Consider the following 25,933-nt stretch of genomic DNA (forward strand, 5'->3'; position numbering starts at 1 on the left):
GTCAGAATCCTGCCAAGTTCTGGCTGGTTCAGGCAGAGCACCGTCAACAGGAGCCTGAGAGCCTGTCACCTGGAATTAAAACCACAAATAACTTACCAACATCATACAGACACCACAAATGACAGACTCAAGACCTGTATAGTTAAATCATGTGAAGTTAGTCCCCAAAACCAAACAAGCTTTTCTAACTAAAGTGTTCCAGTCAGACCTGATGTCTAATCAGGTCCTATAACAGCATATTTATGGATGTAGTGGAGCATCCTTCAGCATGACACTTTAGCCGTTTTGCTGTTGAGGATGTGTGGAACTATAGCTGTAATATAATCAGCCTCCATAATGTCCATAACCAAAATATGATCTAAAAACATGAGACAACTTTTGATCCATACGGAGGGCCCCACAAGTAGCCATCAGAAATCTGTTAGTGTGTGTGTGAATGATTGGCTTGGTTGGAATAACCAAGACAACTTTAGATCCATACGGAGGGCCCCACAAGTAGCCATCAGAAATCTGTTATGTGTGTGTGAATGATTGGCTTGGTTGGACACCCATGGGCGCATGTTTCAACAATCCTTCTATAGGTGTGTGTGCCACTGGTTCGTTTGGGCTCTATGAGGAGAACCACTAAAACCATGTGATCCAATGGTTGGCTGAATGCTGTTTAAGGTACCTTCTGACTAAAGAACAGCTTTCCAACTAAAAGCTGTAAACTAAGAGAACAAGAAAAGGTCTACAAAGTTGATTTCTTACAACAAAGTCTAACTGAATGTTACCTGTTGGCTGGCATCTTGTTTGATGTTATCATCAGGGTCAGAGTCCTGCCAAGTTCTGGCTGGTTCAGGCAGAGCACCGTCAACAGGAGCCTGAGAGCCTGTCACCTGGAATTAAAACCACAAATAACTTACCAACATCATACAGACACCACAAATGACAGACTCAAGACCTGTATAGTTAAATCATGTGAAGTTAGTCCCCAAAACCAAACAAGCTTTTCTAACTAAAGTGTTCCAGTCAGACCTGATGTCTAATCAGGTCCTATAACAGCATCTTTATGGATGTAGTGGAGCATCCTTCAGCATGACACTTTAGTCGTTTTGCTGTTGAGGATGTGTGGAACTATAGCTGTAATATAATCAGCCTCCATAATGTCCATAACCAAAATATGATCTAAAAACATGAGACAACTTTCGATCCATACGGAGGGCCCCACAAGTAGCCATCAGAAATCTGTTATTGTGTGTGTGTGAATGATTGGCTTGGTTGGAATAACCAAGACAACTTTAGATCCATACGGAGGGCCCCACAAGTAGCCATCAGAAATCTGTTATGTGTGTGTGAATGATTGGCTTGGTTGGACACCCATGGGCGCATGTTTCAACAATCCTTCTATAGGTGTGTGTGCCACTGGTTCGTTTGGGCTCTATGAGGAGAACCACTAAAACCATGTGATCCAATGGTTGGCTGAATGCTGTTTAAGGTACCTTCTGACTAAAGAACAGCTTTCCAACTAAAAGCTGTAAACTAAGAGAACAAGAAAAGGTCTACAAAGTTTATTTCTTACAACAAAGTCTAACTGAATGTTACCTGTTGGCTGGCATCTTGTTTGATGTTATAATCAGGGCCAGAGTCCTGCCAAGTTCTGTCTGGTTCAGGCAGCGCACCGTCAACAGGAGCCTGAGAGCCTGTCACCTGGAATGAAAACCACAAATAACTTACCAACATCATACTGAGAGTAATTCAAATAAAAGAGACAAAAATCTTCCTTTTTTTAATAACAAATTAATATTCCAACTTGCATACTTGATCTTACTGACTTACTTTTTCACGCCATGGCCATTTAGAATCACCATAGTTGTAATCGATTTCAGTTCCCATTTCTATGTTTTTGATGGCAAAAAGGCACAAATGGGGCTCGTCATTTACTATTTTTTTCATGGTGCAGTTTGGAGACTTCTGGTTGTCATTCACTAATCTTCCAAGAGAGCCATCCTCTGTTGATGCATCAATACTAGGAAAGAAAAAACAGAAATCAAACATTTTGTATCATATAACTAGTTTTTTAGTAAAATAAAAGTTGGCTTACAGAAATAAAAACTTGCAACATTTCAAAAGAAAAGTTGAGAGGGAAACAATGTCTTTTTGAACGTCATAGCACTAAATAAAAAAAATTGTTAATGCCACAATCCTGATGTGTTATTGAAATATTGCTTCTGAGTGACTCACTAATTTAGGGTATTTTATTCCAGTCTCTTTCTAGAGTTCATAATTATTGTATAGAAAATATTTGGATATACATACCACCAGTAATGATTCTGCCATTCAAAGTCAAAGAGAAATGTACTCTCCTTTTCAGAGTACTGCTTGTTTGGCATTTTTCTGCTGACAGAAGTTGTATTCTAAGATGAACTCTCCTTGTTCAAAGTGCTGGGTAGCAAACACGCCTCTTCCTGCAAGGACATTTTATATAAAACCATTGGTTATGAGAAAATAAAGATACACCTTTAACCAAATAATTGTGGTGTTATCTTACAATTTTAATACTAAGTTCTCGCTTAGAAACAGAAATACAACAACCAATCTGAATTTGATTGTTTTTTGTGTTGTTTTATAAAATAAATAAATATATACTTAATGGATAAATGGTCTAAAAATGAGTTTATTACCTTTTTGATCATCAATAAATCTTTCCACTAGTCCAGGTTTGTCCTTTGAGGATTAAATGTAAAAGGCTGCTTCATCAGCAGGCTTTTTTCTTGCTTTCCTTTTGGACATTTCTGGCTCTAAAAAATAATTCAAAACATGGCAGAGAGAACTTTAACAAGCACTCTATATTAATTTTAAAAGATTTGTAATCATCCACTGTATAAAGACTGAAGGAATAAGCCTGGCCTGAGAACTAACAGAACAAGAGTGATTAAAGAAAGAATATTTTTCAGAAAATACTGATATATTAATGAAAATGTTTGTCGGTTTGAAGCTGAGCTTTGTTACTTTTAACTAGTCACAGTTCCAACCAGGTGCTGCATCCAAAGAAAAGTTATTTCAATAGTTTTACCAGTATAACTCGTTATACTTTTCAGGAGCTACCAACTCGTTTTTATTATGTTTGTGTTTGAAAAGTGAACGTAGCATCCTGATTAGCGGTAGCTAATTAGCCAATAAGCTAGTTTCCGGATAGTTTTATTTGCGTCAGAATGCTTGTGTTATTTAAAGAAAGCATTCTTACATGATAGAAAACCACCGAGAAATACAGAAGACATGCAGATATATCATAACACTGAGCACACACGTGTTTGACGAGTTTTGAAGTGGTTTCGGCAATTACGGCCAGAGTCCGGTTCTGGGCTTAGCAATTATGAAACATTAGCACATCGAAATCATCCTGAATATAGCACGGAGCAATTATACATTCTGTCGTTCTCTTTTACACCATTGTTTTTAAAACCACTGCAAGCTAAGATGAATAACAAGTTAAAAAGCCGGACTGTCTGAGGGGAAAACGTTACGCCATCCGAGTGACAATATACCGAATCCGAAGCCATAATCATTGCATATAAACCCCTCGGGGTCTGGACAAAAAGCATTTCTACATCAGTTTCTTGTACTTAGTATTTACATGCAGTTGATTTACTCACCGTGTATGTTGTGTTTCGTTATGAGCAGCGTGTCTTCGTCGCGGAGCAGTCTCAGTCTGGCGGCGTCACACGTGGCGAAGTGACGTTAAGCTGGTGGTTTTAGCCGCATGAAGCTAACACATGCAATACCTGCTGATTTAACTAATATGTAAACTGATGGTAAAGAATAAATTACTATTTATTTATACCTTTATTTTTATGTTTAGAACATGAAAAATGCACGAGATGCTGATTTAACTAATATGTAAACTGATGGTAAAGAATAAATTACTATTTATTTATACCTTTATTTTTATGTTTAGAACATGAAAAATGCACGAGACAGTTTTTAAAATAAGCCTAATAGAATGAGCGTATTTTTATAAAGCAAGTGTAATGAATATTAAATAACGTAGATAAATTGCAATTGTAATGCAGGAATTTTATGTTTACAGTATTATTTTAGCTGCTATGGTTACTAAAATAATAATTACCTGGTTTAAATCTACAGGAAATAGCATTTTATTTTCTTAATCAACACTCGGATCACGAGGTGCCCTGATTGGTTGAATCACACACACTTCCGGTAGTGTGTATACTTGCAATACCACTTGCCATGGTCGGGGGGCCGCTACTGAGCACACACACTTCACACACACAATTCTCAACATTGCGACCATGAGGGGTAAGTGAAAAAAATTCGTGAGGCATGTTGTTAGAGCATTTCAAGCTGTTTTAGAGTGGTTTCCCGAGTGGGGTCCATGATTTTGGACCCCACAACGACACAGGGCCCCACTTTGTTGGTGGGCTCCCTGTCTTCGGACCCCCCATACTAATAAAAACAAGTACACGCACACACACACACACACACACACGCACACACACACACACACACACACACACACACACACACATGCACTATGTACTTAAGCACACATGCTGACTTGTAAATATTGCCCAGAATGTGTATACTGGCAGCTTCAAGTGTTCCAAGTCCCAGCAGAATGAATTAAATCTGACTTTTAGTACATTGAACACATTCTTGTACAAATTGAAGCCCCGATCGTCTCGCCATCACCGCCACAAATGACTTTCATCTTCACACAAATGATACTACGTCCTGCTATGGTATGTCTTTGCACTTGTTCCACAATTGACACTTTGTCATATCATGTCTCCTTTTTTTTTTTTTTTTTTTTTATTCTCTCCACAGAGTTTATATCCAACTGCTCACTCATGGGCTGTCAGGATTATTGCGCAGTGACTCCAGCAGGGCCGGCTTGTTACTGTGAAAAAGGTTTTGAGATCAGCTCAGATAAAAAAACATGTGAAGGTGAGTGATATGTAGAGTTTATGCAAATTTACTTGAAAATAAGTGGGCGTACACTTTGTTCCATATAATTTTACGTTAAGCGTAATGAAATGAAAAATGAGTGGAATAAAAATGTTTCGTTTCCCAGCTAAGCCCAATCAAATAAAAAATACTTCAGGTTGCAGTTTCAAATTGTTAAACAAGTCAAAGATTTAATCATTAAAGAGGAAAGAAAACGAATCATCTCGTTGATGAAAAGTGTGAATGAAATCAAGAAAATCATTTTAAGTAATCATCAAATATTGCTAAGTCTTTTTTTTAAATCATAAATATAGACATATATAATTATAAATACCAGTGTGCTTGCTGAAAAATATGTTTGTTTTTCAAAAAGGATGAAATATGTTAAATTTTGTATACAACGTATACTCGCAGGACACCTCATTAGATGCAGTTGCAGAATTTAATACAAAATATTCCAAATGCTTATTCGTGGATTCCACTATGTGTGTTTCAGATTTCGATGAGTGCACTGTGTATGGGACGTGCAGTCAGTCCTGCACCAACACTAAAGGCTCTTATTCTTGCTCCTGCGTGGAGGGCTACCTGCCACAGCCGGACAACCGCTCCTGCAAGGCCAAGAATGGTAAAAAGTCGCTGACAGCAGCACTTTGGCCCAGACGCTATGAATATTCTTCTCATGTCCCCCTCCCTCGTATTTATGTTTGTTCTGCCCAGTCCCGGTGGACCGTCTACCTGTACTGTTGATCGCCAACTCCCAGAACATCCAAGCCACCTCCTTGAGCGGCACCACAGTCCACAGCCTGCTGTCCACCAGTACCAAGCAAACCACAGCCATGGACTTCCTGTACGCTCAGGAAACGGTCTGCTGGATCCATGTGGGAGAATCCCCCTCGTCCACGCATCTTAAATGTGCCAAGATTCCCAATCTTAAGAGCTTCACTGAGGAGAGAGTCATCAACATCTCTCTCAGCTTGCATCGTGAGTACAGCCAAAAACTCTTAAATCACAATTAACATGCTTTGACAGGAGTGCTGGTAATTTATTTAAATTAGTCTAGGCAAAGACTTATAACTTGCAGCTCTTAAAATGCAGTTTGCATCTCAAATCATCATTTGCATATAAATGAATGGAAAGGTATCATTCCAGCTTCCCCCCAAAAAGTTTGTTTTTTCAATAAGGAAAATAGCACGCTATATTCTACTTTCTAAAAACATGTAGTAGTAACTAGAGATGTTTGTTACTAGTAGTTACCATTGTAATGTCATATTTCACGTCATTATGATCATATTTTTATCTTTAAAGATTTATCTAATTACATTCTCTGAAAAAAAAAACAGCCACACTATTTCTTTTGTACTGCATTCAATGCAATAAGTCAAAATCTTTCATTCTTTTAGCTAATTCTGTAATACTTTTGTTTTTTAGAAAAGGATCGTGTAATTCTATGATTATGGTTTTTCATGCAGGTCAGGCATAAAGGCAGCTTGAGCATGAATAATACATACAGAGCAAGATTTTAACATAAAACTGCAGCGGCCGTTCTGTAAGATTTGTTTTCTACCACGGTCATATCTGGAAACAGCCCAACAGGAGTCGGAAATCGGCCTGTGTGATTAATTAGATCAGAAGTTTAAGTCAGATTTAATTGTTCTTAGTCTCCCCGCCACGTGCCACTGCCGCCACTGCCGCTACTGCTCAGATTTTAATATCAGACGTAAACAAGCCAAGGACGCATAGCATGTCTGATAAAAAAAATATGAAGACATTGAAATCAAATGTTAGTAGTTCCGGATTAATTTCTGTTCAATTGCAATTCAACACATTTTACTTTTATAATATTTTTGATGATTATCACTGTCACTTGGCAACTTCTAAGCTAATTTTGATAATTATAGTATTTTATATTATAAGTATACCCAAAATAATGATTATTTATATCCAAAGAATCAGCTTGAGTGTGTTTGTAATTGAAAGCGTATTTATGAATATCTATGACATGACACATCAGCCTCATATGACACATAACACGAAGAGAAAGAAACAGAAGTTGTTTCATACAATTCAAAGAAGTCACGTCTCGGAGCATCTGAGGGTCGTAGACCCGGCAGCACATTTAGTGTCAGCGCCACTTGACCTCCTGAACGGGCAACAGAGTGCAAGGTTTTTGTTTACAGTCGTCGTGTGAAGGAGGCAGCACAAACCAAAGGCAGGCGGGAACATTCAGGAAATGATGCACGTTTGGTTGGAGTGACTCATGACCTCGGTACGCCACAGATGGCTTGTCCAGATGTGACTTCACCACTCTCTCTCCCTCTTTTTCTCTCTCGCTGTCTTTCTCTCTGCACGAAAGTCTCAGTGTCTCCTTCAAAGTCCAATGAAACCTGCAGTTTGTAATCACTCCCATTTCATTGTATGCCAGAAAAACACAAATGAAACAAGATGATGTAACATGTAAAATGTAGAATATTAAGTCTGGCTTGATGATGAAATCTCATATATGTATGCAAATGTATGTATAGTTACATTCCATGCAGGGGCATTATATTTCCCTGACAGTCCATACCGTCCATCTGGCTCCTTCTCCTTATATTTATATATGCAAATTTAAGTAATATGAAGCCGAAAAATGACAAGATAGTTTTTCCCAAGTAAGTAATGGCCGAAGCGTAATTTGTGGGACCGACGAGCTCCCCTGTTGAGAATCCTTGGAAGGAAACCGATATGGGTTAAGCAGACACAAGAGCGCTGATCCCAGAGCTGTCGCTAAGCCTTCAGGATAGACCTGCTTCCCTCCCTGCGCAGGCTGCACCATGTTCTGATCAGCACAAACACAGTGCCTTGAAATCTCCTTACGGGGTCATGTGCTGCAAAAAGTCAAGCCAGCATATTACAAATTGTTTCTCCATTCACACACAGGCACAACTTAACCTTCAATGGCGTTGAAACACTCGACATACGTAAACACTTTTGTTTTTTTTCTCCACTCGCCCTTCCTTTCTGATGTTGACACGTCGACCAGTGCATCTTGTTTTCCTTCCAAGTACCTATTACTTCCAGATGCTGGCATAAGATGAAGCATTTGATTGAATTTCTTTAATTAGGCTGCTCTGAGTCTTTATTGTGTGAGATTTTCATCATGAATCCAGAGCAGGATGGGGAAACATGATGAATGCAGGAGGAGAGAGAAGGTCAATGATAGGAGCGTGTAAAGCTCCTTTTAGACCATTGCGCAATCTGCTTCTCTCCTACCTTTTGTTTATACGCGGCTTAATCAGTGAATCAGTGTGTCGCGGGGCAGATGGAAGTATTTAAACAGAGCACTGTGTGTTAAAAATTAAGAGCACCTCTGGGATTATGGCCGCTGACTCCCATAAAACCTCAGAAATGCGGCACAATGGCCAAGTTTCCCTGGTGGAAATCAGATCTCCTTTTCCCCTCCCAGCTTCTCTTCTATTTTCCTTCACATTTTGTTCCTTGCTGCTTTGCTCCTCTGTCGTTCTCGCTCGCACCTTTTCCCCAACAAACCAAAATATTTGCAATACTGACAACTGCAACAAGCGACTGATTTATCGTTTTTGGTAAAAGTTATTTTTCCACCCAGAAGAATCTGCTGGGTCATTTCCTCCCTATCAAAGTTTTTCCAGTCTTGGTTGAGAAGTGGAGACTTTGGTGACGCAGTTGACCAGGGAAAACAACCTCGTTCGTACTTGATGACCCGAGACCCCCTGCCGCACGACTGCAGCGCCATATCTGGCATGTTTGTGTTTGTGTGAAGACACTTCTGGGGCGAGCAGAGCTCACGGCAGCTGTAAAAATAAACGTCTTGTGGTTTTGTGAAGCCCTCCTCTCCATTCCACTCTCTATCTGTTGCTCACACGCTTGGTCCACCACGCTGTTCAAATGCAAGCAGGCAGGCGTGTTAGAACTTCGAGCTTCTCAATTGATTTTGTTTTCCCTCTTGAGGTCTATCGAATGCTCTGTAAGCAGTCAGTTTATTTATAGGATGTCTAAAGAGTTGCAGTCCAAATGTTTACACATCATTGTTTCATGAGACGTGAAAAGCTGAAGTGGAAAAAAAACACAGATTTGTTTGCATTGCTTATAAGACAGTTTTCTGCAAACATTTCTGTTGTTCAGCCCTAGTTTGCATCCACGCTAATGCTTGGTCATCTTCGTCTTTGCACAGCGTTGGCACATTACGGCTGTCGGGAAAGCATGGAGCCATTGTTCGGCCGGAATATTGCATCAGCCGCATGCAAAACAGGGAACTATTGACAATGTGGAGGAACGATGGGATGGCAGAGGGTCAAATTGTTTTCCTCCCTAACAAAACTGACGCGTCGGCCCTCGTTCATGTATAAATAGCATTAAATAAAAAACACAGATTTAAAAAAAGCCCTCTAGTCGATTTGTCTTTAATGGTCTTCATTATGAGAGGGCTCAAGGGCTGATTTTCACGATGTAAGTAATTTTGACTTGATAAAAATGATTTGTTTGAGTATTATTTCTTCTTTTTTTTTCTTTTTTTTACATCTTGAAAAACAAATATATTTATGTGCTGTTCCGGTTTCTTTCCCGCGCTTGGATCATTTTCTCCTATATGCCAAAATCAACAAGTATCGTTGATGAATGTTATTTTTTTTTACGGATGATGCAAAAACATATTTGCGTGGATGTGAAATTATTCTCTTTTTGACATTTAAATCAGAATTTGATTGGCCTGGAACTGACACATGCCTGATGTTTGCCAGCTTGATGCTGTTCACTTGACAACTCATTTGTCAGTTGAGCAACTCCCCCCCTCCCTCCCCTGTCCAAACTCAAAAACATGGACCGCTTGTGTTAAGAGCAATTTGATGGTTCATTGAGTTCACGTCAACCTATGATCACGACCTCTCACTTGCTACAAGTATTTACAACAACATCACAAGTTCAGCTTCTTTACAAGTCCACAGGAATGTAAGAACTAAAAATAAATGTGGCTTTTCCTCGCACCTCCTCCCCCGACCCTCTTCTCTGTGCAGATGTGGAGCAGATGGCCATCGACTGGCTCACGGGAAATTTCTACTTTGTGGATGATGTGGATGACAGGATCTTTGTGTGCGACAAAGATGGACAGACGTGTGTCACCCTTCTGGACCAGGAGCTCTACAACCCCAAAGGCATTGCCCTGGACCCCACCATGGGGTCAGTGCGGTGGCTTTTCATACAGTGAAGCCAGTCAAAGTCTTCAACTTCAATTGAGTTTGTCCATTTCTCTCCTCAGAAAGGTGTTCTTCACCGACTACGGTCAGATTCCCAAGGTGGAACGATGCGACATGGACGGCCAGAACCGGACCAAGCTCGTAGACAGTAAAATTGTCTTCCCGCATGGGATCACACTGGATCTGGTCAGCAGGCTGGTATACTGGGCCGACGCCTATCTGGACTACATCGAGGTGGTGGACTACGAAGGGAAGAACCGGCACACCATCATTCAAGGCCTTCTGGTAAAAGCATCTAATGCAATCATCACCTCGAAATGTCTGGCGTCTGTCTGCCTGGTGAAAAATGGGCGCGGAAAAGATGGAGGGCCGGAGCAGCTGATTAATCGCGTCTAATATCAAGGTGGTTAATGTTCCGTGCGGTTTGGCTCTGAAAGCTGTTACCATGACGTTTACTGTGATCTGCGGGAAGTAATGGCTTTCATTTATAGTCAGTCAGCCTCAGGGCACAGACATGCACACACAACACAAGCCCCCATGCTGTGTGTGTGCACGCGCATGTGTGTGTGTGTGTGTGTGTGTGTGTGTATGCGCGCGCATGTGGACTTATTCTTGTCAGTGTCCTTGAGCCGCCATAATATTAGAAGCATTAGAGTGAATGGTTGTCTTAAAATTTAACTCATCTAAAATATAGAGTGGCGAGAAGTGATAGGAGGAAATCAAAACAAGCCCAATAGGACAAATTATTAGGTACACCCTAACACTGTGTACCAGTATTTGAACTGATTTACTTGACTTATGTTTACGCCACACTTGTTTTTCCGAATTTGTCATGCGTGCTAAAAAAAAGTTGCGTAAACTCAAAATTTCAAGGCAAAAAACTTTCACTTGGGAAAATCAACAAAATATATATTTGCTAATGTAAAAATGGACTTTGCTGCATGTCTAACAAAGAAATATGAGTTTTGTATATATCTCATATCAGAGCTTGCAGGGGTACCTGATGTTGTGGCCATTCTGAGTATTTCAAAGCTTGTCCAGTTTTTTGTGTCGACTCCACGGCGGGTATTTTATGATAAGGTAGAAAAAAATGGTGTCCTTAAAATCATGGAGCTGCAGTCCCTGTGTCACCATAGCAGCACTATGCCCATGATAAGACGATAATAACGCTTTGCTCGAGGTGTGTGTATGGCCACACCGGTTTCCTCCAACCATCACATGCTTGCATTGGAAGATGAGTTGTCCTTCATTTGTGTCCTGAGAAAACAGAAAAAATCTTAACTTAAAAACAGTTTGAGTCGCCGAACCCCATTCCTGCGTCACTCGGTTGAGTTCAGCAGGTTACCATAGCAACAGTACCTCTGCCTTTACCAGCGAATTACCATTTTTAAGGAGACTATAATTGTGTGTGAAAGACTTACAGTAGATTTGAGATGTTTTTTGTGGCTGTTGAAGACGCCGTTATGTGTCTCTCTGGTCACCACAAAATTCAAATGTGCTTTCAGTATGTAAAGATGTTTATTATTGCAAAACGGTCTGATTCATTTGAGGAGTTTTACTCACATTTAATTGGATTCCTTACTTTCCTATTTCAGTCAGCTAGAGAGCTAGTTGTGGTGTTTTATAACATCCTCGGCTCCAACAGTAATGTGGTTTCACTGAGCATTAGTGATCATCCTCGCTTAAATCAACACATTGTGTCCTCAGACAGGTTTGCTAATTAGTTTTGTCGGATGGAGGTTGTTCCACAACATTAACCGAGTCAGTTTTATGCATAACAGGAAGGAAGCATCAATTTGCTGATGAAAAGTGAAAAATAGTCCAACGTCATGCAAAATAAAAACATTGGCCATTTCAAGAAATATGTCATGCTGTTAAATAATTTGTGTATAGCTCAGAAAGAAAATGGGTTCTATCTTCAGGAAAGATTATGTCAGGTAAATGAATTATGCAAGAGCTGTGGAAAAGTCACAGATGAGTAGCTTTTGGTGTCTCTGGAGTCCAAACAACACATTGATGGAGGGTCCTTAAAATTCACAGATCATCAAATAAAAATTGTATTTCGCCCACCCCTAATAAAGGAGAAAAATTTGTAGTAAATTGCACCTTTATCTATAAACAGTAAATTATTTCTTTTATATAATGCATAATGATTATGGCTTGAGATACTAGTTTAATATTACTCTGAAGTAAAATTAGCCATTTTTTTTTTCCCATAGCATAAATAATATGACTATATTGTCTGGTGAGTTTTTAACTTGTCAGTCTACATGTGTTGCTGCACCGTTTGTGTTCAACATCCATTCAGCAGGAAAGTTATGGGGTTGTTCTAAGTATTATCTTTTGTCTCTACTTCTCATCCAAGATTGAGCATCTGTACGGGCTGACTGTGTTCGAAAACTACCTCTACGCCACCAACTCGGACAACGCCAACATGCAACCCAAGACCAGCGTGATACGGATCAACCGATTCAATAGCCCAGACTACCAAGTGGTGACACGTGTGGACAAAGGAGGCGCGCTGCATGTCTACCATCAGCGGCGCCAACCGCCAGGTACGCACTGCATTTTGTCACAATATATGTATTTGCATAACATCCTCCCGCTCCTGTGCAGTCCGAAGCCACGCGTGTGAGGTGGACCAGTTTGGAAAAGCGGGAGGTTGCTCCGACATCTGTCTGCTGGGAAACGGACACAAGACCCGCACCTGCCGCTGTCGTTCCGGATTCAGCCTGGGAAGCGATGGCAAGTCTTGCAAAAGTAAGTCGTATTATGAAACTGTTAAATTTCACCTTCAACGATTAAATAAAGCATGACAAAGTTTGCAAGGACATAGCTTATGAGGGAGAGCTGGTCAAGTGACAGGTACATTTTGACAAATTCTCACTCTTCCATAAAATTATTCACCAAAACCGAGCAAACAACCCGATGGATTTTAAAGGTTATGCAACTCAAAATATTTGAAGTAGATGTTTTCGTTCAATCGTCCTCACTTAACAAAAGTCTCGTCTACTAAGAAGCTTTGAAAAGAACTGATGGTCTCTGACCTTGTCGCAACTATACTGCCAGCCAGCCTGTCATTTTACCGTGAGTTCTGTTTTTTTATTCAATTACAGACTAAGATTTATATCCTTATTTATCTCCCCCCTGAGGTCAGACTGCCAATGAAAATGTTCGTAAAGATTTTACTGATGAAGAGTCTCTTGAACGCTACATAAAGCTGTCTCAAGAGTGAGGATCTCTTGCTATTCATTTATTATCATGAAAAGAAAAAAAACAGACCGCAGTTAGCATCTAATTTGCTCATTTGTTCTCACAAGCAGATGTGTTCAAGTGATTTCCATTTTTAAGCGCTGCTGTCAATTCCTTGTTTTTGCTTCAGAGCCCGAGCATGAGCTCTTCCTAGTCTACGGTAAAGGTCGGCCGGGGGTCATCAGGGGCATGGATATGAATGCCAAGGTTCCCGATGAGTACATGATCCCTATTGAGAATCTAATGAAGCCCAGAGCTCTTGATTTTCACGCCGAGAGTGAGTTTATTTACTTCGCCGACGCCACCAGCTATATCATTGGGCGGCAGAAGATCGATGGGACTGAGAGAGACACAATTCTAAAAGAAGGTAGGTTGCGACACCACGAGGAAAAAAAAAAAAAAAAAAAGAAGCAGCTGCACGGGAGACTTAATTTTGATTTTTTTCCCCAGGGATCCACACGGTGGAAGGCATCGCCGTGGACTGGATGGCAGATAATTTGTACTGGACCGACGACGGGCCCAAAAAAACCATCAGCGTGGCTCGGCTGGAGAAAGCCTCGCAAACTCGCAAGACTCTCATTGAAGATAAAATGACTCACCCTCGCGCAATCGTGGTGGACCCTCTCCACGGGTAAGGCGGATGGTCGCAGGTTCCTCCACCATCATCAATGTTGCTGCTTTTTTTTTTTTTGTAGCCTTGGAAAGCACTTTTAGTAGTAATGAAGGGTCATTATATTATTTCTCTTCCAATCATCTTCCATTATCCCTAATAATAAGACCGCTCACAGACCTCCACCTAGGTTGATATTAATTTGAATTGATTTGTACTTCATCTGCGCGTTTGCCTCTCACACTGTCATAGCGAGGCTAACCTACCTGTGAATGGATGAGTCTTAATACTGTGACCTCTTGAGGTCTGTCTTGAGAAATAAGTGCTCAAAAATACGCACACGCACACGCTGACACACACACTCGCTGCTTTGCTGCCATGATGTGAGTTGATGGCGCGCCCCGAGTGAAAGGCACTAGCCTGCACTAATGCCTGAAATCCATCAGGCTGCGGGAGAAAAAAGGCAGTTGCGGAAAGGAGGGAAATTAAGACAGATGGGGTATTGCACGTGCAAAAATATTGAGACAGACTTTTTGATCAATAAAGACGTTTAACTTTATGGCTTCTAAAGGTGGATGTACTGGACAGACTGGGAAGAGGATCCCAAGGAGAGCAAACGAGGAAAAATTGAACGCGCTTGGATGGACGGCTCCAACAGGGACGTTTTCCTCACGAGCAAAACGGTGCTGTGGCCCAACGGCCTGAGTCTGGACATCCCGCAGGGAATCCTTTACTGGGTGGACGCCTACTATGACCGCATCGAGATGGTTTACCTCAACACCTCAGAACGCAAGGTTAGAACTCGCCACCGTCATAATAATTGGAACACTTTAACATAGCTTAGCTTGAACTATATCTCGATGCCTTTATTTGTTTTTATGAAGCCGATACAAATGAATTAGGAAGCTTTTAATTTGCAAGTGTTTTAATGCTTGTTCGGTAATGAGCCCCAAAATGTCAACTGCCTAAATTTCTAGCGTCATTAGCTGGAAACAGACAGAAGTTAAAAACAAAGGTCACCACTGACACATTTTGTTCTCTTCCTCTCCTTCACATGGCTAGACGGTGTACGAGGGCCAAGAGCTGAACCACGCCTTTGGTCTCTGCCACTATAAACACTTTTTGTTCTGGAACGAGTATCGCAGTGGCAGCATATACAAGTTGGACACCACCATGAGCATTGCCACCCTACTGCGCAATGAAAGGCCGCCCATTTTTGAAATACGCATGTATGATGCTCAGCAACAGCAAGGTAGACAATCCACTTCTCTGTTTTTCCTCTCCTTTGTGTTTATGACACTTGACGTTCTTCATCTTCCAGGTTCGAATGCGTGTCGTGTGCACAACGGAGGCTGCACCAGCCTGTGCTTGGCCATACCGGGAGGTAGGCAGTGTGCCTGCGCAGAGGACCAAATACTCGACCCCACTGACAACACCAGCTGCAAAGGCGAGTATCAAATGTTAAAAAAGAATACAAAATATAACCACTGTACACAAAACAACAAACATTCCTACACAAAATGCTAGCCCATGCTACATTCATCAGTTTATACCTTTTTATTTGTTTTCCCTCCATGTTACTATTTTGCTTCTTCTTGTCATCCACAGCCAACCCGTCTTACGTGCCGCCTCCTCAGTGCCAGGCCGGAGAGTTTGCCTGTAAAAATAATCGCTGCATCCAGGAACGCTGGAAGTGCGATGGCGACAACGACTGCCTGGACAACAGCGATGAGGCTCCCGACTTGTGTCGTAAGTTGGCAAACTCATTTGCATATTTCTCCAGCCTGTCTCTTACTTTTTTTTTTTTTTTCCTTGTCTCCAGACCAGCACACCTGCCCTACTGACAGATTTAAATGCCAGAACAACCGTTGCATTCCCACGCGCTGGTTGTGCGACGGCGACAATGACTGCGGCAACGATGAGGACGAATCCAACGCCACCTGTTCAGGTAGTCAGAGAATCAGGTTCCCCCTTCCGTGCAGTTCTGGTTGTAATCTGGTTGCCCTTCCAGCTCGCACATGCCCGCCCAATCAGTACTCGTGCGACAGCGGGCGCTGCATACCCAGCTCCTGGACGTGCGACCTGGATGACGACTGCGGGGATCGATCCGACGAGCCTGCCTCTTGTGGTGGGTCAACCTGAACCCCTTCCTCACTCAGGAATGTTCAGTATCCAAAATGATCTGATTTGTTTTGTATACACAGCCTACCCCACGTGTTTCCCCCTCACCCAGTTTACATGCAACAATGGACGTTGCATCAACATTAACTGGCGCTGTGATAATGGTGAGTGGCATTTCCGCATCTCTCTCTTTTTCACTGTGTCTTCTATTTCCACGTCTGAGCTCAATCTCACTCACCGGCTGTGTCACCATGCAGATTTATGTTTGCTTTCCTATCTGTTGGTCTCCTAGTTCCGTGCGATTCGCCCATTTTGGTGACTCGCATTGATTCTGTCTTTCAGAAAACGATCGTGGCGACGGCTCTGATGAATTGCATTGTCTAAACCTGGCCAGCTAGTGCATAGATCAACATGCACCGCAGCAGCAGCCAAGACGCTTGGCCGGCTTGTAGATTAGCCCGGCAGGCTAACAATAACTTAAGGGCTGCTTGGCTTTAAACGTGGCCACGCGCCGACGCCAATATTGCTGCCGCTGCACGAAGAAAATTTCGAGTTTAATTAGATTGGGCAAATTGCAAATGCGTTATCGAGTCATGCAAAGATAATCGAATTGGCTGTTTTAGAGTGACAGGTCAAATGATAAAAAGAAGCGTGTCGGCAGAATTAATTTTCTATTCAAATCAGATTCTGTCGCGATAAATGTTATAAGGGACGGACGGGATTGGTATGGGGTATAAACTGCTTATCGTGCTTTTCTGCCAAGCTCAATGTATCAAAGCTGGATACATTCCCTCATGGTGCATGGTTTGATCAATGCAGTTTCTGTCATTAAAAAAAAAAAATCTCTGGACGCTCTATTCAAACACCTTTCCTTTGTTGCCGTAGACGACGCTTTGTGATGTGATTGTGAATTTCTCTTTCAGATAATGACTGCGGGGACAACAGTGACGAGGCCGGCTGCAGTCACTCGTGCTCCAGTGCTCAGTTCAAGTGCAACAGCGGTCGATGCATCCCCGATTATTGGACTTGTGACGGGGATAATGATTGTGGGGACTACAGCGATGAAACCCACGCAAACTGCACAAATCAGGGTCGGTATCTTAGACTACTTGGATCCCAGACTGTTGATGGCCAAAAATAAGAATAATAGGAGAAAAAAAATATTCTTAGAATTATTATTAGAATTTGAATATCATATATGAATATTAGATTAATATAGAATTCAGTGAATATTATATCTCAGCCTGCCTATTGGTTCTGAAGTGTAAAATGAAATCCAATGAGATTGCTCTTATGTCACTCAAGTTTAATCAAATCTTAACAAATCTTAATATGTCCTGCTTCTAGGGTTGTTTCGTTCTGTTTTATTAAACAAAAAAAAGCATGCTAATCTAAATCACGTTTTACTAATCGCTAAAGTACAGTCCGGCCTTGAAGAAAGTAGGAAGCTTTGAGAGATGTCTCAATTTAAATCTGCTGCCTGCACCGAGTGGCACTTTTTATTTATTTATTTTAAACGTATCAAATAAAAAGCTGTAGCCTTTGGGCAATGACTGAATGCCAAGAGACTCCTCCTGATAAGCGCTGCCATTTTCACATATGCCTCAAGTGCACATCATGGAAAATGTTTCGTTGGCATTTTGCCAAACAAAATTGGTAATTATTCTATACAAGTGCTTGTTTGGAACACTTGTTGGTGTGAAGGGCTCTTGTTGGACATGTTGGACAGGATCCTTGGATCTGATTGGTACGCAATAAAATATGAATAGCAATACCGACAATCGATTTTTTTCAAAAATCAGTTGAACATGAGATGAGTGATGCGGCGTCTGCTCCTTTTTTCCCCCGCAGCCACTCGTCCGCCAGGAGGCTGCCACACGGATGAGTTCCAATGCCGCATGGACGGCCTGTGCATTCCCCTGCGTTGGCGCTGTGACGGCGATACCGACTGCATGGACCTGAGCGACGAAAAGAGCTGCGAGGGCGTCACGCACATGTGCGACCCGGCGGTCAAATTCGGTTGCAGGGACTCTGGTGAATAATCTGACGTTACTGCCGGGGAGGCGATAAGGGATGATTTGCTTGACGAGTGACATCTCTTTGCAGCACGGTGCATCAGCAAAGCTTGGATGTGCGACGGAGACAGCGACTGTGAGGACAATTCGGACGAAGAAAACTGCGAAGCGCTGGTGTGTAAACTGTCTCACCACGTGTGCGCCAATGACTCCACCATCTGCCTGCCTGCAGAAAAACTCTGCGATGGCACGGAACACTGCCCAGATGGCTCTGATGAGAAACTCTGTGGTAAGCACCGACGGAACCGAAGATTTGTTTTGGGTGACGGAAACATGACAACAAGTAAAGCGCGGCATCAAGATGGACAATTTGATTTGGCCTGCAGAAATTGTTGGAACCACATTAACTCGGGTCACACATTTATTAGATACTAATATATGCTAATATCCAGATTTTCTTTTTTTTTAGACTTGTGTTCGCTGGACAATGGCCACTGCAGCCATAATTGCACAGTGCTCCCCGGCGAGGGTGTGATTTGTTCATGCCCGCTCGGCATGGAGCTGCGTTCAGACAACAAGACCTGTCAGATCCAGAGCTTCTGTGCCAAACATCTCAAGTGCAGTCAGCGCTGCCGACAGGACAAGTTCAGTGTGAAATGTTCTTGCTACGACGGTTGGGAACTGGAATCCGATATGGAGAACTGCAAGAGCACCGGTAAGACAAAATATCGGAATGCTTGATGAATGATGCACAGAGAATAATGAATATAGAAGTAGCCCAAATTTCGGCAAAGAATTTAAAAAGGCTAGCCAAAAATGATCAATCGTGAGTTACGCAAGCATACTTGAGAGACAAAGGTAAAATGCAAAAAATCTCAAGCGCTTTTATTACTTTTAATTCCGCTTTAAATTCAATAATCCAATTGAAGAGCATCCTCTTCCGACACAATTCTGGTGATGAATGATCCTGCCATTCTGTTGCTTGTCACAAAGTTTTATTTATGCTATGTTGTAACCGGCCAGAATTTGAACACGTTTCCATCAATGGGTAAATTACGTGGAGGTGTGGAACTGAAGTGGCCCTAGTGAGGCTTAAACACTTTGCCATCTGTGTCCTTTAAAAGGTGCCCTGTGACTTTTACTCTCCATTCCCACAGATCCTTTTAAGCCCTTTATCATTTTCTCAAATCGACATGAGATACGCCGCATTGATCTCAATAAGGGAGAGTTCAGCGTGCTGGTGCCCGGTTTGAGGAACACCATCGCTTTGGATTTCCATCTGAGCCAAAGTGCCCTCTATTGGACCGACGTTGTGGAGGATAAGATCTATCGTGGGAAGCTATCTGAGAATGGGGGTGAGATTTGTGTGGTTGCAAACTTTGACATGATAAAGTGCATGAAATATTTTGAAGCAAGCAGTACTTGCAGTTCAAAAACCATCAAATTATTTAAATGAGTGTGATTCCTCCCAAACATTTAAATACTAGTATTGGAGTTAATGTTATGCAATGTTAGCTCAGAATAAAATTTGGTGGATTACATTTACATAATTCGGAAAGCCTGAAGCAAAGTAAATCACCGCTTTGGGGTGCGGTGAAATTTGAGTGCCATTATCTATAAATGTGCAAACGGTTTTAGAAAACAAGTTTCCAATTGGAATGTGAAGCAATATTAGGTTTGATTTTTTTTTTTCTTTGCACAATTGTAAAATAATAAGTACGTCTTTCTTTCTTGAGGCACATTTTTTTAATTAAGACTTCAATTCATGCATAAACGAATAAACTCACACAAAATGGATTGGCATTTACTTCCGTGTCTTTTTCTGAAGCTTTAACCAGCTTCGACGTGGTAATCCAGTACGGGCTGGCGACCCCTGAGGGCCTGGCGGTAGACTGGATAGCGGGAAACATTTACTGGGTGGAAAGCAACCTGGACCAAATTGAGGTAGCCAAGCTGGACGGCACCATGAGGACCACACTGTTGGCCGGAGATGTGGAGCATCCTCGAGCGATAGCCCTGGATCCTCGTGATGGGTATTTAACACTTACACTGCAACAATGGCAAACATTTTCTTCAACACAAACTCTTGTCAGGATCCTCTTCTGGACCGACTGGGATGCCAGTTTGCCAAGAATTGAAGCAGCTTCCATGAGTGGCCAAGGCAGAAAGACGATCCACAAGGAAACCGGCAATGGCGGCTGGCCAAACGGACTCACTGTGGATTATCTCGAGCGCCGCATCCTTTGGATCGATGCCAGGTCAAACACAAGCGGCTTTTTAGGTGCTTAGAGTAAATCGAAAACCCAATTAAAGGTTTTTGTTCATCGCAGGTCGGACGCTATTTATTCCGCCAAATACGACGGTTCTGGGCTGATTGAAGTCCTGAGGGGCCACGAGTATCTGTCCCATCCTTTTGCTGTCACCATGTACGGCGGTGAAGTTTACTGGACGGACTGGAGGACAAACACCTTGGCCAAGGCCAACAAGTGGACCGGGAGCAACGTCACTGTCGTCCAGCGAACCAACACGCAACCTTTTGACCTCCAGGTCTACCATCCATCCAGACAACCTGAGGGTGAGCAATTGGAACACGTGTTTGTTTACATTCCAAATAAGCTAATGGCAATGACATCATGCACGCTGCGATGGCCAAATTACAATTTCATTATCTTTGATCCAGACTGGAGACTTCAATCTTGCTCCCCTGCCTCATCTACTAACATCTTCAAACTCCCCCTATGGAGCTCTAATGATTAAATTATATACCCTGCGTACTGAAGCCTTTGATCCCCAAATGATAAAACTTGTAATTGCATTAAAAGGCTTTTTTTTTTTTTTTTTCCCTCCAGCGCCGAACCCGTGCGCAGATGTAAATGGCCAGAAGCCCTGCACTCATCTATGCCTCATCAACTACAATCAGACATTCTCGTGTGGCTGCCCCCACCTCATGAAACTTGGGCCTGACAAGCGTACATGTTATGGTAAGCGTGAACACACACACACACACACACACACACACACACACACACACACACACATACACACGCTCCGCAGCTACAGCACAAGACAAATTCTCGACTCACTCTCGCTAAGCTTGCAAGTAAATCCCTCTCACTTTTTTTTTTAAAAAAGCAGAATGTAATCCCTGTTCTTGCTGAATCGTTTATTTTTGTTGATGTATATATAAGTGTGTGGGTGACAGAAGGGAGTTTGGCATTAAACAAGACTTTTTTTTTTCCCCCTCATCACTTTGAGGTGCCATTATTATGACGGCTTTTGTGTCCATTGAAGTGACTTTGTGTGTAGTCGGCGGGGCTTGAGATTAGTATTCAGGGCAGGGTTTGCTATTCTCTTCAGGGGTAATGGAATGGAGAGGCTCGCTCTTGTCTGATGCGGGCATCCACCGCAGCCCGCACCTCGCCTGGCTGAGCTGATCCAGCTCGACATTATTATTCCCCTCCTTCCTTTCACACTTTCTCTTTCGCTGTCTATCAATTGTCGGCGACCGCGTCAGTTAAGTGATAATAGGACCGGCTAGACGATTACAAAAGTAATGGATAGCTTCTCGTTGCATTCGCTCGCATGCTCACAACCGAGTTAGACGTAATTGATGCAAAAGCCGCGGGAACACAAACTGTTTATTCAAGCGTCCGTAATGATCGAGGAATCGTTTACGTAAATCTCTGGAGGCGCAATCAAAGAAAACAATCCCCCCCCTCCCTCCATCCCTCAGAGGATCGTCAGTTCCTGCTCTACGCTCGGCAAATCGAAATCCGAGGAGTGGACATAGACAACCCCTACTACAACTACATCATCTCCTTCACCGTGCCTGACATTGATAATGTGACCGTGGTGGACTATGACGCTCTGGAGCATCGCATCTACTGGTCCGACGTCCGCACTCAAACCATCAAGAGAGCTTTCATTAATGGCACTGGAGTTGAAACCGTGATTTCTGCTGGTATGACTCATCATATGAAACAGGATGTCATCAAATATATTCAGTATAATAATATTTTTCTCCATCTTTAGATCTGCCCAACGCTCATGGCCTTGCGGTCGACTGGGTGTCCAGGAATCTCTTCTGGACCAGTTATGATGGCAATAAGAAACAGATTAATGTTGCCAGACTGGATGGCTCTTTCAAAAATGCTGTCATCCAGGGTCTGGAGAAGCCCCACTGCCTGGTGCTGCATCCCATTTTGGGGTTAGTCACACATCCAACCCGTCAGTCCAGTATTCAAATGTCGAGATCACCTTTAACCTGCCACATGTCACATCGCTTCATTCTCAAAGAAGTTTCCGCTCCACTGGTTCCTGAATTATTTACACTCTGTTTGTCCGTATTTCAGTTTCCTAGTTTGTCCTCCATCTTTCGGCTCTTTTCGCAAATGTTTTCTTTAGTGTCTTGAAACCTAATCCCCCGCTGAGCTCCCCAAAGCAAACCTACCCGACCTCTCTTCTGGCCAGCACAGCAGAAACGGTCCATCTGTATTTACTATATACAGGCTGGTTTTGTCGTGCAGGAATTTCTTTTTTTTTTTAACTATTTTTTAGGTAGATCAGAAAGTTCCTGTAGCAAATGTTCTGTTTTTTATTTACTCCTTCGTGTCTTTCAGAGAGTCGTCCCGTCTTTGAAGCACACTCAAATAGAGGAATGTTTCCGACGTGAGCATTGTTGGCGTGGGGGGGGAAATGAGGACCAGATGCTGCCTAGATGCATTTGTCCTCTTACTGACACTAACGTAGCAAATGCATCAGGGCCTGTGTCGAGGCGGAGCGTGGGGCAAAAAATCTGCTGCATCCTGTTGTTATTTGAATTGAAGGCGTTTTAGCAATTAAATCAATGGTGTGGTAGAGACTGTTTGTTTTAAACATTCTACCCAGGCAGACGCTTGATGTGTTTTGGAGCCAAATTTAAAGAGCTGCGGTTTTGTTGCTACGCTTTCAAAGCCACGTTTTTCAGTCATCTCGGGTTTCCGCCATTTTTTTTTTTTTTTTGTGCCACTCTGAATTAAGGCACGTTTTTCGCTGCTGTGGCTTTACTGATTCTCTCCGCTTGCCTTGCTCAGAAAGCTCTACTGGACAGATGGGGACAACATCAGCATTGCCAACACAGATGGCAGCAACCAAAGTGTCCTATTCACCAATCAGAAAGGCCCCGTTGGTGAGTGATTGAGCGTGTTTATTCAGGTGTTCCTTGGGGGTTCCCTTCAAAGACGCCATTGGACCAGTATAGATAACACATTTGTTGAACTGCTTTATTTTAAAGCTTTTGTTTAGACTCATTGCACACGGCTGAGGTTATTTGTGAAAAATGTACAGGCAGTTATACTCAGATGTATTTATTTTTCCATCAATGTTTTTGTAAGAAAGCACTTAAAACTGGCATCCTTTTTATGGAATAACCAAAGCATCTCAAGTTTGACCTTCATGCATTATCTGCATCGTTGCGTTGAATTGGCTTGTTTGATTATGATAAATCTTTGAGCGGCAGATCAATTTTCTATTACTTATATTTTATTTGTTTTTCTCAGTCTGGCTTTTAAGTTCTATCATTTTTGTCGTAGGCTATTTCGTCGTTACGGTTTCCCTCAGAGGGCTGTTATCGAGGTGAAACCAACTTAAGGGTTCACCTTCTCATCCTTGAATCAAACGTCAACTAAAGCCAAGAGCTGTTTTTGTTTCGCAGGGCTCTCTATTGACTTTGATACCAAGCAGCTTTACTGGATCAGCTCCGGAAACAGCACCATCAACCGCTGCAAGCTGGATGGCTCCGGGCTTGAAATACTTGAAGGAGTCAAGGGCAAGCTGACCAAGGCGACTGCTCTGGCCATCATGGGTAAGTCCCAATTTCTGTATCATTCTAAAACGGCAATTCATCTGTTGAGCGCGTTTCTAATTGTTTCTGAATCTGTTTCGTCCTGCAGGCGATAAATTATGGTGGGCCGACCAAGGAACTGACCAGATAGGAACGTGTGACAAGAAGGACGGCGGCAATTGGAAAGTCCTGAGGAACAGCACGTCCCCAATGATGCACATGAAGATATACAATGAAACTGTACAGAAAGGTGCGTAGCCCCTCCTTTTTTAAAATCTAATTTTGAAGTCAGTTCTTTAATATGCCTCTTGAAATGTCATTCCATGTGTTGAAATCATGTTACCCATTTATGGTCGGTTCCTCTCGTGAACATCCTGCTTGTTTATCTCAGTAAATGAACATCTGTTTAGATTTGGACTTTTCTATGATCTTATTTGTTGGCACTTTTTTTTGTTCCTAGGCACCAATCTTTGCAGCAATAACAATGGTGACTGCTCCCAGCTGTGTCTCCCCACCTCCCCGACCACCAGAGCCTGCATGTGCACTGCAGGATACAGCCTGCGTCGAGGCCAGCAGTCTTGCGAGGGTGCGCCATGTTACACTCTCTATTACGCATTTTTAAAGAGTGTGTTAATGGGATCAAGCACTTGTTAAAGAACAAGCGTGTGTTTGCTCTAGGTGTTGGCTCTTTCCTCCTATATTCTGTCCACGAGGGTATCCGTGGTATTCCTTTGGACCCGGCGGACAAGTCTGACGCACTGGTGCCAGTGTCAGGAACTTCCCTGGCCGTGGGCATTGATTTCCATGCTGGTAATCCTCTCACTAAGAAAATATCCACCCTTATTAAAAAGCACGGTGGACAGAAATCCTGTTCGGTTTCTATGAATCAATGTCTATTTTTGTTTCTCAGATAATGACACGATCTACTGGGTGGACATGGGCCTGAGCACAATTAGCAGGGCCAAGCGGGACCAAACATGGAGAGAAGATGTGGTCACTAATGGCATCGGCAGGGTGGAGGGGATAGCTGTTGACTGGATAGCAGGTGAGAAAAAACACAAAAATGGTCATCAATACACACGCACAGAAATGAAATATTTTCCCCCCCTCTTCTTCCAGGAAACATCTACTGGACGGACCAAGGCTTCGACGTGATCGAGGTGGCCCGTCTGAACGGCTCCTTCCGCTATGTGGTGATCTCGCAAGGCTTGGACAAGCCCCGTGCTATCACCGTTCACCCTGAGAAAGGGTAAGACGGCAGCAATCTTCAATCAGCGCTGTGATTCGGCTCATGATTGATTCCAAGGCGAGTCATCTGTGTGTTTGTGTGTGCAGCTACTTGTTCTGGACAGAGTGGGGCCAGTACCCTCGTATCGAACGTTCCCGACTGGACGGCACGCAAAGAGCTGTGTTGGTAAATGTCAGCATTAGCTGGCCCAATGGAATCTCCATTGACTATGAGGTAGGCGAACAAACTACTTGCTTGCATAGTGCATTACTCCTTTTTGTTTTGGATAAAATGATTGCGTGCCTACAGGAGAGTATGCTGTACTGGTGTGACGCCAGGACAGACAAAATTGAGCGCATCAATCTGGAGAATGGAGAGAACAGGGAAGTGGTGCTGGCTAACAACAACATGGACATGTTCTCTGTGTCCGTCTTTGAGAGCTACATCTACTGGAGTGACCGGTGAGACGCTGTTTTTTATTTTTCTCCTTTAGTTATGGATTATGAAGAGTCACGGTCTTTTTGTTTCTTGCTCTGTTTTCGAGCAGAACTCACGCCAACGGCTCCATAAAGAGAGGCAGTAAAGACAATGCCACAGACTCTGTGTCGCTGAGGACCGGGATCGGGGTGCAGCTCAAAGATATTAAGGTCTTCAACAGGGCCAGGCAGCAAGGTGAGCAAGTCTTTAAACCGTCAAATAATACATCAATTAGATGATGGACAACTTGAATTA

At 42.6% G+C, this 25,933-nt stretch overlaps 1 protein-coding gene across 4 annotated transcripts in view; it reads left to right on the forward strand.

The window, feature by feature from the left end:
• Positions 1–25,933, forward strand: part of LOC125976691 (low-density lipoprotein receptor-related protein 1) — a 72,831-nt gene that overhangs the window by 27,576 nt on the left and 19,322 nt on the right. For all 4 annotated transcript variants that reach the window (XM_049732487.2, XM_049732488.2, XM_049732489.2 and 1 more), the window contains exons 4-40: positions 4,828–4,947; positions 5,444–5,572; positions 5,665–5,928; positions 9,975–10,137; positions 10,217–10,439; positions 12,520–12,709; positions 12,771–12,914; positions 13,537–13,773; positions 13,857–14,037; positions 14,588–14,810; positions 15,079–15,268; positions 15,338–15,463; positions 15,625–15,765; positions 15,839–15,964; positions 16,028–16,144; positions 16,221–16,301; positions 17,061–17,228; positions 17,989–18,171; positions 18,244–18,441; positions 18,622–18,867; positions 19,310–19,507; positions 19,981–20,185; positions 20,246–20,410; positions 20,483–20,727; positions 21,002–21,133; positions 21,886–22,113; positions 22,185–22,359; positions 23,225–23,319; positions 23,845–23,994; positions 24,083–24,223; positions 24,434–24,559; positions 24,652–24,783; positions 24,884–25,018; positions 25,093–25,222; positions 25,309–25,435; positions 25,511–25,662; positions 25,749–25,873. In XM_049732487.2, the coding sequence (XP_049588444.1) occupies positions 4,828–4,947; positions 5,444–5,572; positions 5,665–5,928; positions 9,975–10,137; positions 10,217–10,439; positions 12,520–12,709; positions 12,771–12,914; positions 13,537–13,773; positions 13,857–14,037; positions 14,588–14,810; positions 15,079–15,268; positions 15,338–15,463; positions 15,625–15,765; positions 15,839–15,964; positions 16,028–16,144; positions 16,221–16,301; positions 17,061–17,228; positions 17,989–18,171; positions 18,244–18,441; positions 18,622–18,867; positions 19,310–19,507; positions 19,981–20,185; positions 20,246–20,410; positions 20,483–20,727; positions 21,002–21,133; positions 21,886–22,113; positions 22,185–22,359; positions 23,225–23,319; positions 23,845–23,994; positions 24,083–24,223; positions 24,434–24,559; positions 24,652–24,783; positions 24,884–25,018; positions 25,093–25,222; positions 25,309–25,435; positions 25,511–25,662; positions 25,749–25,873 (6,111 nt within the window). The remainder of the gene's footprint in view (positions 1–4,827; positions 4,948–5,443; positions 5,573–5,664; positions 5,929–9,974; positions 10,138–10,216; positions 10,440–12,519; positions 12,710–12,770; positions 12,915–13,536; positions 13,774–13,856; positions 14,038–14,587; positions 14,811–15,078; positions 15,269–15,337; positions 15,464–15,624; positions 15,766–15,838; positions 15,965–16,027; positions 16,145–16,220; positions 16,302–17,060; positions 17,229–17,988; positions 18,172–18,243; positions 18,442–18,621; positions 18,868–19,309; positions 19,508–19,980; positions 20,186–20,245; positions 20,411–20,482; positions 20,728–21,001; positions 21,134–21,885; positions 22,114–22,184; positions 22,360–23,224; positions 23,320–23,844; positions 23,995–24,082; positions 24,224–24,433; positions 24,560–24,651; positions 24,784–24,883; positions 25,019–25,092; positions 25,223–25,308; positions 25,436–25,510; positions 25,663–25,748; positions 25,874–25,933) is intronic.

The sequence above is a fragment of the Syngnathus scovelli genome, chromosome 11, assembly GCF_024217435.2.
Source record: "Syngnathus scovelli strain Florida chromosome 11, RoL_Ssco_1.2, whole genome shotgun sequence".
NCBI classification, from domain to species: Eukaryota; Metazoa; Chordata; class Actinopteri; order Syngnathiformes; family Syngnathidae; genus Syngnathus; species Syngnathus scovelli.